The 22,649-nt window shown below is 37.3% G+C and overlaps 1 protein-coding gene and 1 long non-coding RNA gene across 2 annotated transcripts; one reads left to right on the top strand and one right to left on the bottom strand.

Annotated features, from left to right (window-relative positions):
• The first annotated feature begins 13,099 nt into the window (after nt 1-13,099).
• LOC139134520 (uncharacterized) lies at nt 13,100-17,749 on the top strand. Its single transcript, XM_070701379.1, has 4 exons — nt 13,100-13,905; nt 14,409-14,578; nt 15,197-15,291; nt 16,631-17,749. Exons 1-4 carry the CDS (start codon nt 13,708-13,710, stop codon nt 17,719-17,721), a joined length of 1,554 nt encoding a protein of 517 aa, XP_070557480.1. The 5' UTR covers nt 13,100-13,707; the 3' UTR covers nt 17,722-17,749.
• LOC139134522 (uncharacterized) lies at nt 15,341-22,318 on the bottom strand. Its single transcript, XR_011552810.1, has 3 exons — nt 18,636-22,318; nt 18,041-18,182; nt 15,341-15,738 (listed from the first exon to the last, which is right to left on the bottom strand). It is a non-coding gene; the product is annotated as an uncharacterized lncRNA (long non-coding RNA).
• Between the last annotated feature and the right edge of the window lie 331 nt (nt 22,319-22,649).

Raw genomic sequence — 22,649 nt, 5'->3', positions numbered from 1 at the left:
TGGCTGCTAGGTTTTGGCTGCTAGCTTCAGCCGAGTGTTCCTGAGTGACCAACTGCAGGATGCGCATCGGTGCATTGCCGACTGCAGTTTCAATAATCCGTATATACGCACACTGTATCCTACCAGAATAGAATGTCAGGCTTCTCTGCCAAAGTTCTGTATCCTCTGAAACACAGTAGCAGAACGTATTTGAAGAGAGAAGAACAAAATAAAATCATTCACTGGTCATTCAGCCAGCGACCGTGGGCGATTGCCCGGGCAGTGTGACGTGGCATGGTATGGCCCCCAGGAACGGTTGCAAGCTCGATGATGTCATCAGTATCGGCGTTCTCGGTCACATGCACAGCCTACAGGTTGTTAACAAACCCGCGCGGCAATTCAACTCGGTCGGGCATTATTTAGCGTTTGTATGTCACTACAGGAGCACAAATTTGGCTTATTTCTTCACTGAACAACATTTCACGATGAATGTAAGAGAATAACATATAATTTCGAACGTAAAAAAGGTTAAAAGTTACAAATACTGGGGCTTTAAGTCCGTGTGCATCCACACATTCAAAGTTAAGTCCCTGTTTTGGTATTTAAGACGTTCTAAACCCATTCTAGAGTTCTAGTGTGGCATCGTTAAAAGACTTTGAGCTTTGCACCTCACATGTTTTAGCTTTGCAACTCAAATGTAAACTAATCACTTTGTTTCTTAAAGTCAGTTACACAAATATCCTTCAAAGTTACTGCTACTGTGGCTTTAAACAGTGTCTCTTATGAAAAGTTTTGTTAACTGATCAATTACTTTTGTTCGTTCTTGATATGTCATTAAAATATTTGTTCCCAAAGAATGACTGGCATGCATTCAGTGTTTCATTGCATTAAATTTTATTTTCCACTGCACTGTCTTCACACATACCCATTGGCCACGGTGTCCACCCAAGTCTCACTTTGATGAAAATTACACATAGCAGATCAGCAAACTTGCTCTTGTAATCTGCATTCTAGATAAGTGTGTGAATGGAGTTGAAAAACATTGATAATATAAAAGTCGTGCGTTTCGTTGCCGTGTACCATGAAGCTTGATGTTTGTGTAGTTGTGTAAGCAGCCTGTATTATCCTAGTAATTCAAATTTCTGCCGTGCCCCAGTTGAGAACGATTTTTTCTGTTGTCAACCCTGAGTACTCGCAGCACGATGTGAGTATTGACTAGGGCATCGCATCGGGACAAGCAGGCCGATAATCAGATGACTCTTAGTCTTACACTACAGAAGGTAAACTTTCGTTTTGATCGAACAAGGGAGATATATACAGACTGTTTCGGTGTTTGATAGTTACAGTACCGGAGCTGTATATATAACCCTGCTGACAGTGTACGTGTGATTGTAATTAGTTTCGATTTCTGGCTCATATTTGGTATTATATAAATACCAAAAAGAGCTTATATGGTGAGTCGATGGCGTCTGTATGTCTGTATGTATGTACGTGGGTATGTATTTGCGGATGTATGTCCGTCATACGCAAAGGCTCCCATACTGCCAAAGCTACCATCACAGTATTTGGTGTACAGGTAGATGCAGGGCTTGAGTTGTGACATTGTTCAAATGAACATGTCAGTGTCAAAAATATGCAAATGAGGCAAGAAAAAGGGAAAATCCTGCAAATTAGCAGGAGTGGTGGCAGTAACTGAAACAGCCAACACATCTGAGTAAGAAGTTTTTGACCTTTAACCTATTTGTATGCAGGGTACCTATTATGTGTAGGAGTGGTGGCAGTAACTGAAACAGCTTATTAGTCATTTCCTGTCATTGTTTATGAACTGTGACATATTAACAGACGTACCTGCTCAAACCATGGATGTCTATTTTTGGGCACACAGTCCATGTAGCCGACAATGAGATGCAAATGATATGCGGTTAAGGTCTCCTCGACTAACTTTCAGCTGGTTGCTCACTTTCTACTATTTTTATAGTATTTTATACAAAGGCACAGACTTATTCTACCTGCAACTTAAAACTGATAGTGATTTTGTAGCTCATTCTTTACTATTTTTCATAGTTTTGGGTAGCCGGTAACAGACACTTCGTGTTCGTGTCGGCTACATGGACGATCTGCCTATTTTTGTACATCCATGGTTGAAACATTCTCTGCTTTGCATGTTGCTAAAGTTGACCTCCAGTACCTAAAGTTTCAGACCTTATTTACTTTTGTCATTCTTGTTTCTCTGGTTTAAATATTTCTTGTTGTTTTTCTGGTGTACTGTGCAGAAATCATTGTCATAACATCAACGTAGAATTTTCCTGCACTGAACAGATAGAAATAACACTTATTTTTGATCTTTGGTGTGTACCAATTGTGATCAAATTTGAGCAACACCGTATAATTGCAGTATTTTTTTTTCAATCAAATTTGATTCTCAGTATGAATACATGTATGAATACGTCAAAAATGTCCCAGTTATCGTGAACATTTCTTTGGGATATCAACAACATTAATTTGCGATATTTTGGATATTGGTTTTATCATTTTCATTGGGAAGTGGTCGTTACGCATTCAGATGACGATGATAGATATGCCGAGCTTTTGCGCATGAGAAATGTTTTCATATTGTCAACAAATTGACCGGAAACACTGCTTACGTGAGCATCACCATTTACCGACGCAGTGCTGCTGTTCATCATGCAGCAGAAAACACGTCGTTCGATCACCCAGTACTGAAGTTTTTCGTCAAATACACTGTAATCATCGATTTTCACACCATTTCACACAGATTCTATGCTAAAATCAGTATATCAAAGTTTGATCGGAAGATTGGATGTCCAAAATCTGTTTACACAAATATTACAACGCATAATAATTCAGCTGCCATTTTAGACAAAACATTACCAGTCCGGGTAATGTCCATATAGAGGATAGTTGGGAATAGCCAATTGCGTACCGTATATGTAATGAGGTTAAGGCAAGAACAAATCACGTACTTTATATGTACTGAGGGTTAAGGGTTACAAGGGTTCGCTTTGAAATGTTGTGCTGAGAGCACGATCTGACTTGCATGACTTGACAGATCCACCGATCGAGTGGGCAAGACTGTTGGCTACTCGGAAGTGCCTCAGCCCGAGTCGATTAGAGACGTTCTACCATGTTAAAATTGTAAGGATTTCTTCAGGAATAGTTTCCTGAGTTTCTTTCCCCTGACCATGTTCGGAAAAGAGTTATTGGACATTTTTCGTTCTCTTTTCAAGCTTTTGGTTAACTTCTCGGCGATTGATCAGGCGCGCGTTTTTTTAAGCGAAGGGTCAATCGCAGCAGGAAATGCATGGTGATTGAAAAAATCATGCTCCATCGTGCCCGATCACCCACATGAACAGCTGACCATCGTTGCAAAGCTTGAAACATTCTCCATACTATAGATGGCAAGGGTAAATTAAAATTTAACCTGTGATAGGCGATATTTGGCGACAAATAACTTACTCTAAATTTACAAGGGTCAAATTCTGATTTCAGGGAGCGGTACATGGCCAGGACAACCATCCAAAGAAGTAATTTTCAATCATAACCACTTGTGTCGGTCGCCATCTCGAGTGTAGTGAACATTGTGCATAACGTCTACATCTAAAAACTACTGAGTGTTAAAAATAAAGGGTAAAATCTAGCCAAAAAGTTCCGAAGTTGTTGCACTCTACGAGCCTAGGTTTGTGTGGTTAATTATTCATGACGTTGCGACAGCAGGTTTGCTGATTGGTCAATTGTAATATCCTCTATATGGACATTACCCGGACTGATTACACTCGAGGAAGTCTCTTTCGTGCGTAAAATGCCAAGTGATGATAACTTTTCATGACACTTTTACCAGAATACATCTTCCAAATAAAAGTTGAGCAGTAGTAGCTAAACTTTGGTAAACATTTTCCACTCTAGTACAACAATCGAACGCCGATTTTGAACACACTGTAGTATAGTTTACAGAACATTTTTATAGATAAGATTTAACAATTAAAAAAAATCATACATTATAAACAGCTTTCATCTATACATTTAATTGATACACCAGGTTTTTATTCACAATAAAATGGCTCTTCCTAATAAAAGAGAAGAAGACATTTAAAGAGACAGCTTTGTCGCTCGTACATGTGCCACTCCACTAGACTCTTTGAGAGTTAAAATCCAAGATGGCGGATGAAGCTGGACCTAGCGGGTACGCTGTCACCGACAGTGACTGCCGTCAACCACAAGGTTTTGCTCCCTTTTGAACTAGCCAACGTGTATGCCTTGCCCTCTTATGTCTATGATTGAAACAGAATTTGATTACATTTAGAGATAGATAGATAGAGAGCAACTTTTACTCGGATAACAGTATGTTACATACATTTCCAGGTACCCGCCTTTGCCTAGATCGCTATGGTGAAAACTTGTGGCTGTGATTGTAAACTCAGAGGGCGGGGCAAAAGTAAACCGTCACAAAAGGTCTGTGCGGCAACCAACTTTGGGTCATTAACACCTCCTCACTTGCAGCAATACCACACGTTCTTTTGTTGTACTTGTCGCAACTACTGCGGCAACTATTGTTCACGTACCGCAGCTACCACAAACGAGGACAAAGAAAATCACCAGCTAACAAAAGAGGTGTTACCGCAAAGTTACCGCACCAGCAGTTACCGCAACTGCGCGGCAAAAGCTAAAAGTTATGTGATTATGGTACTGTAAGTTTCTAGTGGGAAGATTGGGTTTGGGTTTAAGTTTCCACTAGGAAGATGCCCAGAAGGTTACTGACAATGAACCTACTTTTCACTTAGTCTTTTAATCGTCAACTTGCACAGAGTGTGTGAAATATCAGTAGGCCTTTTGCTTTCATACATAACATACATGTTGATCAATGAACTACACTGCATTTACTCGCAGGGCAAACATTCCATCTTACAGAGTAGATCAGTGTAGAATACAAGGTTTTGTATGTACAGTTTGTGAAGTTTATATTTTTCATTATACTCTTATTATAGTAGTTTCAGATTTGCTTTTTCCTTCACTATTTATTTGATTCAATTTTCTATTTTTACTTTACATTCTCTGCAGACATTGTTACCAGGCCTTGAACATCACTTACCTGTTCAATTACAACTCCAACTGGATTGGATTGATGAACTTAAAAAGAAAGCTGACAAAAATTGAAGAGAAGGTAACACCAAGTTAATATCAGATATCACTGTGAAAATTGATCTATTTTACTTCATTTAAGTTTAATAATAGACTACAGCAACAAAATATGAAACTTTTACATTTGTGTATGCCTTTGTTTTTAAGAAATATCAAAGCACATTGACAGTCATAAAATGTGTTATAAACTGTGCTATAACTGAAGAATTTTTAAATGTTCATCTTAATTTCTTGTTCTGCTTGTATATATATATCAGTGATGCAAATTAAGGGAGGGGGTCATGTGTGCAACTTTCTTGTTTACAATCTGGATGCATCATGTCAACATAGCTGCAACATATAAATTTTAATACGATATTCATTGTTGACAAACATGTTTTAACTTTCATCTATCACTGAATGTACCATAGATACAGTGATTAAATCTGTCTTAGGGGTCCCTGGCAACCTTTCAGCAGAGTTCTGACGACCCCTTCCTTTTAAAGTCCTGATTGATAATTGAATTGTCAAACAAAGTTTACATGTGACTTTTTCATAATATACCTCTTTTTATATACACAGTCTGAAAAATCCAACGAAAAATCAAAAGATTCTTCTGATGATGCAGCTGACTCTGAGGAGAGGGCCTTGAAAGTCGAGAAACTTGTAGAAGATGCCATCAAAAGAGCTAGAGGTGAGTGACCTCTTCAATTACCTAGCTTTTAGAACATAGGCGAGCGGCCAATTCAAGAAAAGTGGCTTAGTTTTCGAGTTTAATGGACCCACCGTACCCAAAGCTATGCGATACCTCATTTTAAAGCTTATTTTGTCTACTTTACGAAAATGCCTGCTGTACTGTCAAAATCTGGCAGCGTTACCATGGAAACGGGCCTTAAACAAAGTGCATTAAATTCAACGTTTTTAACCATGTCTGCTATTCTTGATGGAATGGATTTGGTTTGAGTTACCAATTCGCTTTTGTGTGTTATGTTATCATCCATACTGTAAAACAGAGTATTAATTATGAAAAATGTTTGCATAATTACTATGTCACGTGACCTTAAAACTGTTAAAATTGATATTAAACTCTAAATACGCGTGCGTGAGAGCGATATCGTCTTTAAATATGTTGAAACTGACCCATTCTACAGCTTGTAGTTGTAATTACATCTTTATAGTTCTATATTTAACTTCTCGACACCGCATCTCATAACTTTCTGTCACGTGACCATTCATGCACTCAAATATTTAGTGCGCATTTGCTTTGAAGATGCGCGCCTGCTAAACAGCTGAATCACACGGCCGGCTAATTCAGGCAAACACAGTCTCCTTTATTTTGCGCGCTTTCAAGATTTGTCGCTAAAAATAAATACAATATATCAAAGAACCTTTTGTTCTCGCTATTTTACGCGGGAAACCAGAGTATAAAAAGAGCAATTTTTCAGGTTGAGCCCAGTTGCAAGCTTGGCTTTTCAGGTGATCCTTCGAGTTTCCCCTGTGCTGTACGCATCGACCCTTCTTTCTCGCGGGTATTTTACGCGGGAAACCAGAGCATAAAAGGAGCAATATTTCAGGTTGAGTCCAGTTGATAGTTGTCAGCTTGGCGTTTTCAGGTGACGCTCTGTGCGCATCGAAACTGAATGCACTCTAAAATCTCCAAAGTTCACTTGACGATTTGACATTGCTTATCATAGACAACAGTCATGGCATCCAGCGAAAGTTTAGGGGAGAGCCCCTTAAAACTTGCTCCAAAACGGCGTAGATTCTCTACTAACTTTGCACGGTGTGTGATTTGCCAGCAAAGTTAAAATGAGAGTCTCAGTTTAGCAACACCAAAGGGAATAACTAGTTTCTTCCATGCTGCTGAGGTTAGGAGAGATGATGTGTTCATGCGCTTACGAGAAAAATTTCCAGATTTTAGTGAACCTCCAGATAATGCGGAAATAAGATATCATAGAAAATGTTTGCATTCGTATGTCAGCAAGAGAAATCTATCTTTTCAAAAGTGTGCCGGGGAAGGTGAGCATGACGCACATGGTTCAGGGAACTTTTCTGATAAAATTTGCACTCCAGATATGGTATCAGGCAGATGTAACAGATCAACAGTTGAAAGTACTGACTTTTCCAAATGTATAGTATCCAAAAAGTATACCATAAAAAGGATAAAAAATTGCATAAAATAGTAACTTTTGAAAGGGGTGAAAATCTGAAAAGAGCTGCAGAAAGTCGGGGCGATTTAAAAATGCTTCATAGAATTCAGCATGAAGATTTAATCGCAAAAGATGTCGTATATCATGTTGGGTGTCTGTCGACATATATGGGTAAGAGAAACATCAAAGCATCTGTTGCATCGACGGATGCAGAGACCGATTTACCAAACTGCCTTTGACATGTTAATCGGCGAAATTAACGAGGATCTTCTCATCAAAGGGAAGGCACTGCTACTTTCAAACCTTTTAGAAAGGTTTAAAGAGCTGTTGTCAAATGAAATGAATGCAGGCCACTACACAAGTTCCAAATTACAAAATAGACTAACGAAACATTATGGTGATGCAATTGCCATTCAGTCCCAACAGGGGCAAGGTATGTCAAATATAGTAATTAGCAGCAAAATTACACTTGCGGATGCTATCAGAGCAGCGAATGAGTTAAAACGAAATTTAAAAAATGAAAAATCCAAAGAAAGAAGTCATTCATTCATGGACGGAAGCCTAATAAATCCCACTTCTATTTTGTACGATGCAGCAACCATTTTGAGGGGTGAGATATCTGACATACAAAATGTAAATGAGTATCCCACTCCTGATGGTGTCAGTATACAAACTTCAATTAATCTCATACCAAAAAATCTATACCGTTTGATACTCTGGCTTATAGATAAAAAAGCATATGAGTCAGCAAACCGGATTACAAGACATCGGGTGATGTCAATAGAAAGTGCGTCTCAATTGCTGAATGTATTTTATTTGGAAATGGAATTAATCTCACTCCTCAACATGTGGGTCTTGCAGTACAACTCCACAATGATTTTGGATCTAAAGCATTAATTGATATTTTACATGCCTATGGGTTTTCAATTAGTTGTGACGAACTTCAAGAGATAAACAGGATTAAAGAAGGTGTTTACGTTCCAAATGAAATAATTCCCATTCAATCAGGTGGAAATTTAGTCCATGAAGGAGATGATAATATTGATATAAATGAAGGTCCAAAGGCTTCTGAGATCATCAAAGACTTGATATGCTCATGCCACGGCAGGAACCGGTGCATAGCTGTGTGTGCATGCCACCAAAATAACCTACCTTGCACAGATTTGTGTACCTGCCAGGCTAATGTTGAAACATGTGGCAATACTTTAACACATGAATTTGAGGTCAAAAGTGAAGATTAATATAAAATAAGAACCTTAATATTTCACAATGTGTGATTACTGTGCATAATTTACCATTAAAAGTATGTAGATTCTGTCATAATACCTCTGAATTTATTTTTAACTACATAAATTTGTGTTTCTAAATCAGCGCAATAGTTATACTAGCTCAAGCCCATTCGGGCTTAATCGGCCCATTTTGGTTTAATTAGCATATCATTTAATTAATTTAATTTACATATTTTGCTGATTTATTTATTTAATATTTAGGTTCGGTATCTTTATATCTGAATGCAACCTACATAGTTACTTAAATGGTTGGTAAGCCGGGGTTATCACCATTGCAGGCACGGCCGAAAGACAAAGCCAATGTTGAATAATATTTTCAATCCTTTTGTTTACTATTTGTGTATTAAAGTCATGCTGTTTTCAATTTTGTGCGTGCTTTTTATGTTTTAGGAGATGAATTTGAATTTCAAACTGTTAAACTTGCAAATTACTGTTTTTAAATTGTAATAGTAAAGGGCTAATGAATCCAGACAATGACGGTTATCGAACGATGTTACTGTTTTGAAATACGGAAGAGTTAAAATCTTCTTATTTCGGCGGGAAAATGTCGCAAACGGTCACGTGACTTGTAGCTTACTGCAGAATGGCACAGTATACATGTAGATAGACTCAAGTCAGTTATTACTTTTAACTTTTAGACAGTGTTTAGGGCGTTTAAATATCGGTCCCTGCCCGTAAATCGTAATTATTAGGTGTACTTTGTTTGAAGCCGGTTACCATGGTTACGCTGCCAGATTTTGACAGTACAGCAGGCATTTTCGAAAAGTAGACAAAACATGCTTTCAAATGAGGTATGACATAGCTTTGGGTACGGTGGGTCTATTAAACCGATTTTTCAGCTGTCCTGGCCGCTCACCTAACATGGCTATATAGTGAAAATATTCTGTAATTTCTTGACCTGTTCACCCCTGTTCCCTGTAAACAGTACTGTTCCACAATCATAATTATAACTTTGAGTGTTATAATTTTTCCCACCAAAATTACAGTGCATCATTTTGCCAATTTTTAGGAATTTTCTGTAATTTTTTGATAATTTTGGAACAAATGAACATCACATTTAATTGGTATTTTTAGCTACTATAGAGTATAGTCTATAGAAGCTATTGGGATGGGTATCCGTCCGGCGTCCGTCGTCAGTCTGTATGTATGTATGTATTTATGTATGTCCGTTTGTGAGGCGTCCGTCCACTCAAATATCTTGAGAACCGCAGTACTTACTGATTTGATATTTGTTGTGTAGATGAAAAATATGATTTTGAGAAATCTTTTTTTGTAATTTTTTGATATTGTGGAGAATAGGCAAATTAATGCCAAAAAAGGCGTTTTTGGTAAAAAATCTTCTTCTTCATAACCGCTGGTCAGACAGCTTTGTTATTTGGTATACAGGTCCCTAGGGACAACCCAATTTAGATTTGTTCAAATTGTGATGAAATATGCAAATCTGTATTTTTAAGGAATTTTTTTGGTCACTTTTGATCAAAATTTGACTTACATTGTATGTAATTCTTGTACTGTATAAACCCTATCAATTCACCTAGAAAAAAAATAATTAATATGATTTTAAATAATTGAATTAATTAGGAAATCATCAAATCCAAAATAAGTGTAGAATTATCAGAAAGTTCAATTTTTTTTGACAGTTCATAGTGAAATGCTTACCATCTTGGAGGATTAAAACATGTAAAGGCAACTTTCCTGAATCCCAACTTTGACATATTCTGAAGCGTCATTTATTGTGCCCTGTATGTTATCTAGAAGAAATTGCTCAAAATAGTTTGTCATGATAGGGTGGTCAAATAAAAAGAGATAGAGAAAGTTCTAATTCCAATTTATGGTTGACTTAGTAAGGATAAAATAAAATTACTTTTTGAGGAAAAAAATAGAGTGGTCAATTAAAAGAGTGGTCAAAGTGAAAGGGTTTTTATGGTAAAGCTTGGCTGTAAGATTCCTCATGTGCTATTTATAGCAATTATGCAATCTGTGTAAACAGTGCAATGAAAGTGTTACATGATGCTTTTGATGACCTTGAACTTCTTAAGTTTCAAACATTTGTCTCTTCAGTGTGCTTTCTCTGAGTACGTACAGTCTAAACTTATACAACAGAACTTACTTACAATGTTAATTTGAAAGTTAAAATGTGCTTTGTTAATAGGATGAAAATACTGATAAAAAGATAACCAGCTTAAGATTCTTTATAACCTGACAGATATGCTGTTTTTTTATGATGAAAATCTTGATTTAAGCAAGTCTTGTTTGCTTTAATTAGAATGTAATTAACTCTCGTTTATTAGCTACTATAGACTAATATAGTCTATAGAAGCTATTGGGATGGGTATCTGTCCAGCGTGCACTGTCAGTATCTATGTATGTATGTATGTATATATGTATGTATGTCTGTTTGTGAGGCGTCCATCCACTCAAATATCTTGAGAACTGCAGTATTTACTGATTTGATATTTGTTGTGTGGATAAAATATATGATTTTGAGAAACTCTTTTTATTAATTTTTGATAGTGTTGAAAATATGCAAATTAGCACCAAAAAAGGCGTTTTTGGTAAAAAATCTTCTTCATAACCACTGGTCAGATAGCTTTGTTATTTGGTATACAGGTCCCTAGGGATAACCCAACTTAGATTTGTGTAAATTGTGATGAAATGTGCAAATCTGTATTTTTACAGAATTTTTTTTTCCATTTTTGGTCAGGCCATCCTGAAATGAGCTATCAAAGATATCCACCTTCTTCATCAATACATGTGTCACAAAAGGTTATTCTCTACATAACACAGCAGAGCTCTCTCAACTGTTGAGTCGATTGTTTTTTCAAAACCGCTGGTCAGACAGCTTTAATATTTTGTTTACAGGTCCCTAGGATGACCCCAGTGAGATAATTTCATACAGTCAGGAAATACTTAATTTTGTATCCATGTCTATAGTAGCTTCAGGGACTTTGGCCCTATGTTTTATCAAAATTTTGATTAAAAATCTGAAAAAATTGACTTGGGTATATTTTAAAAAGGCAACGAAAGTTGACCTTTGCCCTCAAATGTTAATAGCAATTGATTTGGGTCAAAAATGGTTGTGAAAGGATTAAAATATCAGACAGTTCATGTTCTTTAATGCCAAATGGCTCATGTAACTCAATTTCAAACTGAAGATTTCAAAAATGGTTTCAAACTAGCTTAAGAAAGTCTTAAATGTTGCAAAGTGTGTTATGAAAAACATTCAGGCTCTGTATTTATCTGAAACTTGCCAAAGTTGTATGATTTGATCTTAGCTTGTATGCCCTTGATCAACTTACAACAACGATAAGAACCACTGAAGTTTTTAAATTGTGCAATTCATTGTGTGTAAACCATGCCAAAATTAGCATCTCTATTGTTCAATTCATGACCTCTGGGAAGGCAGATCGTCCATGTAGCCGACACGAACACGAAGTGTGTGTTACCGGCTATCAAAAACTATGAAAAATAGTAAAGAATGAGCTACAAAATCACTATCAGTTTTAAGTTGCAGGTAGAATAAGTCTGTGCCTTTGTAAAAAATACTAAAAAAATAGTAGAAAGTGAAGAACCAGCTGAAAGTTAGTTGAGGAGACCTTGACCGCATATCATTTGCATCTCATTGGCGGCTACATGGACTGTGTGCCCCTCTGGGGATTCGAATCAGATAAGAAAATCAGTCTGGCAAAAGCAAAATGTAGTCATGTATTACAGAAAGGGCGTCTGACATCAGACAATAGGTCAAACCCGGAATTTAAAGGCATTTAGGGACCGTGGCAACAAAAGCGTGTTCACAAATGTGCATAGAAATAATGGTATGTGACAATGTGTATTTCCAAACATGTTTTTGTAAACGCTGATTTGTTTGTACCGCCATCCCTTGGGCATACTGAGTCAGTACATTGCATAGATGATTGACAAGGGTATCAGCACCGTTTTCAATGCTGATATTACAACAGATTTGTTTTTAGTCCCCATGGACAACGTCCGGCCATGTTGTGTTTGGGCAAAGTCCCTCTATCTATGGACAGTCCCTCTATCTATGGATTAGAGGGACTGTGATTTGGGTATGCTGGCGCCCTCAACGGTGGAAGTTGTCAAGAGAATTCCATGGGTTGGTTGGTATTTGTCACATGACCTCGCTAGGGATATAAAAGCGACTGTACCATGTGTACAGTCTGAAGCGCGTTTGATATGATGAACCCTGGTCTTGATGTTTAAAGTCAACTGTTGTTATTATTTCTGTAGTTGGCTGTGCTTTAAACGTATTTTTACATAGCTTTCTACTCGGTACGGTGCCGCTGCTGCAGAGTTAGGCTGCAGTTTCCTGTGGAACTCAAGGACAAGACGTCATGTCACTGAACTGAACGGTGAGAACGACCTCCGTTTACGTCGAGCGACAGCCGAACGTACGTCACGTCAGTGAGCTCCTATTGTTGTAAACCCAAAATACTACAGTGGCATGCAGTGCGACTCCTGACGGACCAGCACGGGGAATGAATGAATTTTTTTTGAGAAAAGAGAGGGAATAGGGAGCTGGTAAGTACAAGACGCCTTGTCTTCGAGCTCATTTTGTGTTTCTTGCCACAGACAAATTTCTCCCGGTCTGCGTTCTTGCTGAATGTCTCGGAGACATGGTTGTTTTCGTCGCACTAGAATTTTGGGAACCACCTGTACGGCGATTTATTCATTCTTTGTAGTGAATTCTCCGTAACACATGGGTTAATTCCAGTGTCAAAGTTACATAGTGGGCTAATAGTTTTTTGTATAGTAATTTCTTGTCTTGAAAGGCTTTATTTTTATGAGCCTACAATATTAGACGGGACGAGAATTCTTGAAAATTTGTCTTGGGGGGAAGATTTTTCCCTGTGTTTGGAAATAAATACGCCTGGGAGTATTTAATTAATTCTTGACCGCGGAGTGACGTCACTTTCACCTCACGCACGCGAGTGAGGTGAATTCATAGTTCCACTGCTGTCAATCAAACTGAACTCTTAGCCAATCAGAATACAGAAAAGTACTGCCACCGCCCAGCCGCCATCTTGTCCCACATTGATTACGCTGCGTCACATAGGCAACTGAATGATCTGAGAGACAGGTCAGGTTTTATTTCCGTGAAAGTTACGTCTGTGCGATTGTAAATACCAGCTGAAATGGTGAAGAGGTGCGCGTGGGGCACGTGTAAGTCGGATGAAAGATACCTTGACCCAGCATCAAGTGTATTTTTCATACCATTTCCTAAACCAAAAACGCAGAAGGAGAAGTGTCTTCGGTGGATCAGAGCTTGTGGCCGACCACATTATCAACTCAATGTTGAAAATATCAACAAACACAAGTATGTTTGCTCAAAGGTAAGAAATCGTCCATTGTGTTCATCTTTATGTATTTTTTGTTTACCGTGTTTCGTCTGGCAGTAAAGTTTTCCCTTCCGATGCCTCGATAATGCCGCGTCCGTACCCCTTTCTAAGTTACGTCATTGACACCGTGACTACAAAGGCCCGGGTGTCGTCTGCTCACTATTTCCCTAAATCTGACTTGACTTGTCTGGATGGAACCGTATTTCTCCATTTCTTGAATGGAATTTATTATACTAAAGGCTAGCCGTGGCTGTCTGCGGCCGTCCATTTACGGTCATATATTCATGGAAATGATAGTTTTTGGAACTTTTGGTTTTGAGTGTGTTGACCCGTGCACATCACATTTAAAACAAGTGATTTGGTGACAATTCTTACTCCGAGGTCATGCAGACATTTGAGAACGCTGATAAAGATTAACTGAATGCCGAAGACCGCCATCATGTCAGTTGTAACTGTTTTACCTATAAATGTGATTGACGTTCCTGTTTCTTCATTAGCACTTTCCGGTCGCCGAGGGGCCAACGCAGGGATATCCCGACCCATTACCAGCTGATGGCAGTACTTATACACCCACAAGGTTACCACCCAAGAGGTCGCAATCTGCCAAACGTTATCATTTACCGCCTAAAAGAAAGTGCCTTGCCAGTTTGTTCCAGAATGAGACGAGGTAAGTGAGGTGGTTGCTACGTTTCAGAAAAAAGAAGTACAAGATTTGAGAATATAATACATGATGGCCATGATTTCCACACTTTGTTCTCCTAGTGTCCCCCCTCCCATTTGATTTATTTCAAGTTTTGGTGTAAAATAATTGTTATAATAATCCTCTTGGCATTTTCGTGCAATGGAAGCTGGAGAGTCCACTGTTGATCAGCTCCACCAGTGTTCACTGTCTTCAGTGTACCGTTTGTTGTCGTTGTTGTTTTTTGTTTTGTTTGCTTGTTTGTTTTTTGGGGGTATTTTTTGTCCTGTGATAAACTGCAGTTTTTGCTACAAATCTTTGAAGCGTGATTAAAGACAGCCTATATTTATTGTCAATATTGTTACTGTTGAAAAACTGAGTTCAAGGTTGGACTAGAATTATACTTAGTATTTCAGCATACTGTGTAAGAAGAAGAACGATGAACTGTGGTGATACAGAACTAGACTGCTGAACAAAATTAATAAAAAATTACAACTAATTTCCTTTTGACAGCTCATACATGTATCTCTTTTATATTTCAAACTTTTACCTTTAGATATTTTCATGGAGAAACATTACTATGGTATGCATTATTTTTAATTATAGCATCCAACGCACAGATGTGGGAAGGAAAGAAGATACTGAAATCATGACCATACAATCAGCAACTAGTAGTGTAGGCACGCAAACAGAACATGCATGTAAGTAGAGTGTAATTTAATGTTATCAAGTGATATGGGGACAAAGTTACATCGCTTTATTTTTCAATCATTTGTTTATTAATGCAAGAACAAAAATATTTACTTAGATTTTGCCTTTGATTCATTGCGTTTACCATATTCAAGAGAAATAGCTGAGATTGATTTTCTTTCAAACAAACTATCTAGAAATTTATCTGATGGGACTGATTTCCGATTTAAAATTCTGCCAAAATTTGAAGCAGTCACTCGACAAGCTCTTGCATTTTGCCAACTGTTAAACCCAGCTTCACCCCTAGTCTGTAGTTCAAGGTCTTCTGGGTCGACTTGCTCAAAGGCTTCATTCAGGCTTTGAAATTCTGTTGGAAGCTTGACAGGTGCTGTATTTGGAAAAAGTGATGGTCCACATTCACAACTGTTCAATGGCTTCGTGGTCTTCATATTTTTCATCTACAAGAAAAAATTAATTATACTGGGATAAATTTGAAGTACATTATATATGTAAAAGAATCTCACACCCTAAAGGATCTGGGATAAGATTTCTCTCATGACTTGGAGATATTTTATCACATACGAGCCACAGACATATGTGAGAAAAATATCATCAGTTCGTATGAGAAATCTTATCCCAAGTCCTTAGTGTGTGAGATTCTTTTTTTCACATGACCAATATGTGTTAACTCATTGAATTAGTGAAACATTGACCCTATAGCAAGGTCACTTCACTATTGAAAGTCAAAGTTTTTGTAGTACACCATGACATTGGATATTGTTTCTTGCGCTAGTCATGGAACATTTATTATATCCATCAGCGCTCTTGTCACATAATCTTGAAGACATCTCAGACTGGAGTATGGGATAAATTGTTCTCACATTCCTTGTGGTTCACAGGGAGTGTGGGGCACATCAATCCCACACTCTGAGATATTTTTAGATCATGTGACAAAAGCACTGAATGGATACTAAATGTTTCATGACCAGCAAGATGAGCAAATTACTATCTAATGTGTACTACATGTGACTTTCAAGTGACTTAGACAACACTGCTGTATTCAGTGTTTCACTCATTCAATCTTTCCAGTATGAGATATGAGCATTTTTAGTTATGTGAGTAAAAGACTCTCACATCTCATGGACTAGGAATAAGATTTCTCACATAAGTTAGTATATTTTGTCTCACATAAGCAGCAAGAAAATGTGAGACCAAATATCCAACTCATTTGAGAAATCTTATCCCAAGTCCATTGAGATGTGAGAGTCTTTTTAATCCCACACACTCTGTTTCACACTCCCAGGAACCAGGAATGTGAAAAACTAATTTTCCCGCTTTTCTTTCTTTTAGGGATATCACCTCTTGATTTGCTAGCCCAGAGTTCTGAGATATCCAGATTGGAACAGAAACTACAGGAGAAAGATGACATCATCAATGAACTTAATTCCAGGCTATCAGACAAAAATAAGAAAACTGAAAAACAAGTGATCTCTAATAACAGTAAATTCGGTGTATCAGTCATACTTACGCAACAGAAGAAACTTAAAGGACTTTTCAAGTATTACACTGGACTCACTTATGTTAGATTTATTGCATTACTTACATTTCTTTTACCAAAAAATTCAGTATTAAATTATAAGAAAAAAAGAATTGATATAAGAAGCCTAACCAATAGAGATTGTCTGCTTCTGTGTCTCTGTCGTCTTCGACATAATTTTGGATTGCGAGACTTGGCAGTTAGGTTTCAGATTGGATTGCAGTCAGCTGGGGATATTTTCAACACATGGATTGATCATATGTACTGGAAGTTTGGTCAGCTCAGTATTTGGCCACATAGAGATTTAATTATAAAAAATATGCCAGTAGATTTTAAGAAAGATTTTAGTTCCACAATTGTCATAGTTGATTGCACCGAGTTGAAAACACAAGCGCCAAATGCATTAGTTCTCCAAAGTCAGTTGTATAGTGACTATAAATCTAACACTACATTGAAAAGTTTAATTGGATGTGATCCTAGTGGATCATTAGTTTTTGTTTCAGAATTATTTACTGGGAGCATTTCTGATGTCCAGATTTCTACAGATAGTGGTTTCATTAATTTGTTAAAACAATTATTAGATTATGAATATTTGAAAAGGGGGGATGCCGTCATGGCAGATAAGGGATTTACAATTCATAGAGAGCTAGCTGAACTTGGATTACAGTTAAATATTCCCCCTTTCATATCATCAAATTCTCAAATGACTATTAGAGAAACACAAATTACAGAGGAAATAGCCAAGCACAGAATTCACATTGAGAGACTGATAGCTAAAGTGAAAACTTTTAAAATTGTTGCTGAAACAATACCAACCTCTCTTTTTCAAAAGATTAATTCCATTTGGACTGTTTGTAGCTATTTAACTCTATTTCAGGATGTGTTTGTAAAAGGAAAAACCTGAAATAAAACACGTATTTTTTTGTTTATAATATGGTTGTCTTTTCATGTCACTAGATATGATGTCACTACAATCTCATAATATATTATTAGGTTTTATAAATTGTGTGTTTCATGTAACAGGTCCCCCAAAAAGGGAGTGCGAGCGGGTAGGGAGGAAAAAAGTTTTTTTTTTCCTTAGTCCAAAATGCCTCTATTTTTGTACATTTCTAAAATCTCATTGGACTTGCTTGAAAGCCATAAGTTAAGAGTCAAAGTCAAGTAGGTAAAGTTATCGGAAACACAAAATGGGAGAAATGGGGGTGAATTGACAAGTTACTTACCTGGTAGGACAAGATGGATCCCAGCTGTACTTCACCAAAAGGAGATTGAGTTACACGTGCATCTTGTGATAGTGTGTATTCTAAGGGAGTGCCTTTGATTCCCTGCAAAACTCCAATGTCCTCTGGTGTTACCTTCGGCAACCTGGAAACAAATTTTATTATCAGAATTCATTTTTTCTTAGTATATTATACTGCATAATGCATGTTCATATAATTTATCAATATGGACACAGTGTAGTCCATTCTAGAAAATGTCAACCAAATCTAATGACATATAATAAATGAACAGTACATGAATACTGCGCACTCCCTGCCTGGGCACTAAAATAAAAAAGAGTCAACAAAGGCTTGTAAAAAATCTCAAATTTTAGTCGCTTTCTGTTTCACTGCTGACATCCTGTGGAAATCAGATTGAATCATGGGAAACTTAGACATACCTACATCAAGGCTGAGCTTGTGGAAAAATTCTGAGTACAAAGAGTGTGGTGACCATCAAAATTTGCTTATTTGTTATTCGAAGCTCCATCACACTATTTAAAATTATCACTATCATTTATACTCCAAGTTATTGCAAGGTGTATTTATACAAACTTACTTTCTGTCAGGATCAATGTGGCACACTATAGGTCGCCGTTTCCTTGACTGTGCTACCTGCCTAGCTACAACAACATGGTTCAAGGGGACTGGTTTTATTTTTGGTCCCCTTGGAACATGCCATTGCTGTGGTATACTAGTACAACTGAGTTGGGTTGGTACTGAAGTAAAGTTGTGCAGCTTTAAACCTTGTAATGATTTCAGTAGCCCAATAACATGCGAACAGTGACCACTTAAACTAGAAAATAAGAAAAAGGACAAGATTGTTTTAAAAATTGTGTAAAAAGATACAAAAAAAGTATGGTATCACATACCAAAAGATTCTTTGTGAAAATTCGAGAAACAGGTTAAACACTGATGGAATAAATCTACCCACCATACTTTTATGATAAACTGCCCTTGAAATGACCAGAGCTCCTGATACAATCTTATTTATTTGTATCCTTTCCCATATTGTATGCACAAATAAAACAATCCTACTGAATAAAAATTGGACTAATATTTTAATACTTTCAAGCCCTCGCTTTTTCCCCAACATACTGAAATAAATCATAAACATGATGAAATATGGACGATCTAAGGGAATTTGCAGGACAATTGTTTTCTATTATATATGAACAGGGCTACAGTAAATTCAAATAACAGAAACTTGACAATAAATGTGTTGCCCGCTACCCACTTCCAAGTTCTGACACAGCTAGACCCACTGAGGATATACTAAGCATAAAGGTTTCAAATTCACGAAAGCAAAAACCGTGACTGTGCACATCAAGTAATTTGAGTTTGTTTGAACGACAAGGGTGATAGATAAAGGTATTACTAGCAAATAACATTGAGTGACACCAATCGGGTCACAGTGCAGTTGTCGATGCCAGCACCGGCGGTCCGGCTATGTATGAACGCCGCGTCTGTCATCGACGTCGTTAACAATGCTCGTGCGAGACACATCCGTTTCTGGAATGAAGAGCTGATATCTTCTACGATAAACAGTGATTTCTTTTGTGTAAAACAACTATCTTCTACGCAAATTACGACATCGAACCCGAAGGCCGGGCCTCACTTTGTTCATGTAGGAGTAGGCCCTCATAAAATATATACTGACGTGCAGCAGACGATATACTATTGGACGTACGCGCCTTTTGTCAACTGACAGACGACACCGAGCAAAATTTTAATTTCATTTTTTTTCGTGGAAATATGAAAAGTTTAAATAGAATGAATAGATAAAACAACTCGCCCTGCTTTGCAGCTACAGTTGGCATTCGCCAGTTTCCTTTCCGCCGTCGAAATGGAGATATCGATGTTGTGCGGAAGCTCTGATTTTCTCATCGATCTCCAGCACCGCGCAATAATGTTTACTTCAGTTGCGTTATGATCATTTATCTTAATGTCATGGACATAACCTTGAGAAAAGTAATTTAGACCCTTTTCCTGTGACTTCTTGGAAAGGTTTTGAAAATTTGGTAGATAACAGACTGAGATGTCGTCGGGAACATTGCGCAGGCTGTCGCTGAACAAATCTCGTTTCACGGCCATGTTTATTTACATTCTGTGAGGTCAACCTCCCACAAGCTCAAAGCTTGTGGGGCGTAGCAACAGTAACCAAGAGGGGCGTGGCTTATTACGGGCAGTGGAACTATGAATTGGGATTTGACTATACAGGACAGTGAACAATGCAGAAATTATGTGACTAAGTACAGAACTTAGTGTTTATTACTGACATAATGTTGAAACTTTGAATACTGTTGTAAATGTTGAAAAATCCACACTTCATATTTTGTTCTCACGGCAGTGTGACGCAAAAATGACGTAAAAATCCGCAAGTTCCCGGATGTCCGCGGTCAAGAATAGCCCATTGATAGAAATAGTCCCAGTTTGTTAGTTTATGCAAGTTAACATCTTGGTGTGACTTGTCTAAATTAGACAATGACATTTCTAATTTCTTCAAGTTAACATCTCAGTTTGACTTGTTTAAATTAAACCCTAACAATTTATTCAAGTTATACCACTCTCCGCCTCGTGTCCATTGTTCTAACCATGCTCTCTAATTTCCATAACCGAATATTTTATTATATACCACCTGGCTTTCTTTTGTTTATAAAGTGTCCGATTTACAAGTTCTTTTGTTTAAAAATGTCCGGTTTACTAGTAAATCGGACACTTTTAAACAAAAGAACTTGTAAAATGGACACTTTTTAAACAAAAGAAAGTCACGTGGCGACGAGTAAAAAAAACAAATGCGAGACATTACACCAGAAGAAATTTATTTCACCATTAAGTACAGAGTAAAGACACTTTAAAAGAATCACCGGAATTAATTTTGCACGACTGTACATCTCAAAATCAATTATAGGTCACGGTATTGATTGCAAATATCACTTCTGTGTTAAGGTTATTGTTATCACGATCATTCGAAGCTGAAATTTAAGATTTCAAAGTCAGTTATCAACAATGAATGTAGAGGTTTCAGTCGCCTTTGGTAAAGTTAAATCTAGCTACAGGCAAACACACACGCAGTACCACAGTCATTGTGGATCTACACGTATTTTTGTTTGTACTTGCAGTTTCTGTTGCGCCTTTCTCTGACGTGGCTGTGTAGCTTGGTCTTCCGATTGTGGCCGTTAGCACATGGCGTGACAGGGGGACTTTTCTTGTCCATCTTTGGCTTTGGTAGTTGAAGTGCACCGGATACAGCTTTCATTTGTACTTCATCCGCCATATCGAAATACGTAGAGCGACTCTGCAATTGCGTGTATGCTGCTCAAAGTTTTCGACCCAAATGAGCAAAGCGTGACTCTGACGTCGATCTGCAAACACCTTTTTACTTCATTCAACCAACCAATCAATCAAACATAATTCATACAATTCAAATCAAACCAGGTGCTCAACCACGTCATCGCACTACAATAGCAACACATGTCAACTTTGTTTTATCCAATCATGGGTTATTTTTTTATACTTTCGTTCAACAAGGTGTCAAAACACGTCAATGTTTTCCTGCCAAAGTTTCAACTTGTACTGCACTAAACCCTTACGGAAAATTGAGATCTGAGTCTTTCCACAGTAAAGCGCAACATTTGACATTCCCAATTTTGGAGCTCTAGCTTTTTCAATGATAACAGCATTCACACAGAATGATATTATTTTTAGTAAGTACTACATATGAACATATATAAAAAATAATATTAAAGCTGTATGTCCAGCTCAACAAAAATTATAGATTTTTATCTTTGTAAATATGGCCTCTATTTGCTCACCATTTTGTGACATTTTGTACCCCTGTTACATTAGGAAGGGATATTTACAATATTGATACTATTTGAATTGATTTCAAATGCAAAGTAGTAATGTATTATAAGCAATTACGAACTAAATTTATTCTTGGAAAAAAAAAACACTAGGGAAAGGGCCAAATATTATGCCAAAATATATTGGCAACGTACGTAACTATGTCTGTCCAATTCTATGCGAATTGATAATATGAGAACAATAAATATAGTGAAGGCTGTAAGCTGCAACAAACCACTCATACATTTGACTAACAATGAAATCTTCCACTATGTATCATTCTTTATTCTGTCTTTATTGAAGCTTGGTTCTCTTGCAGTTAAAAATATTTCTGGAAGGCGTCTGTCCACATGTTACGCGCGTTACCTCATTTCCAAAATCAAGATTTAAAAAAAAATTCTTTTGGTATAAATTGCTGAAATGTTGTCATTTGAGGGTGCCCTAAATTTCATGTATTATGGCGCAATTGAATATAAACCAATGGCCACCATTACTGAGAGCACCTGAATGGCAGGATGTCTGTCCTTTAGTTACACGCGTTACCGGTGTTACGCGCATGGAAGTAATTGTAGTTTAATTAAATACTGGATAGAATAATGTTAATTTGTTTTTTAGTGTGACAATTCTATCTGTATCAGAAAGTTACTGAAAGCTTTCTTTACAACTATTGATGCACCTCAGATGCCTATATCGTTTATAAAAATATTGGACAGAACTGATGATGTCT

The sequence above is a fragment of the Ptychodera flava genome, chromosome 6, assembly GCF_041260155.1.
Source record: "Ptychodera flava strain L36383 chromosome 6, AS_Pfla_20210202, whole genome shotgun sequence".
In the NCBI taxonomy this organism is placed as follows: Eukaryota; Metazoa; Hemichordata; class Enteropneusta; family Ptychoderidae; genus Ptychodera; species Ptychodera flava.
Note: the sequence above shows the minus strand (reverse complement) of the source record. Positions and strands in the feature narration are given on the sequence as shown.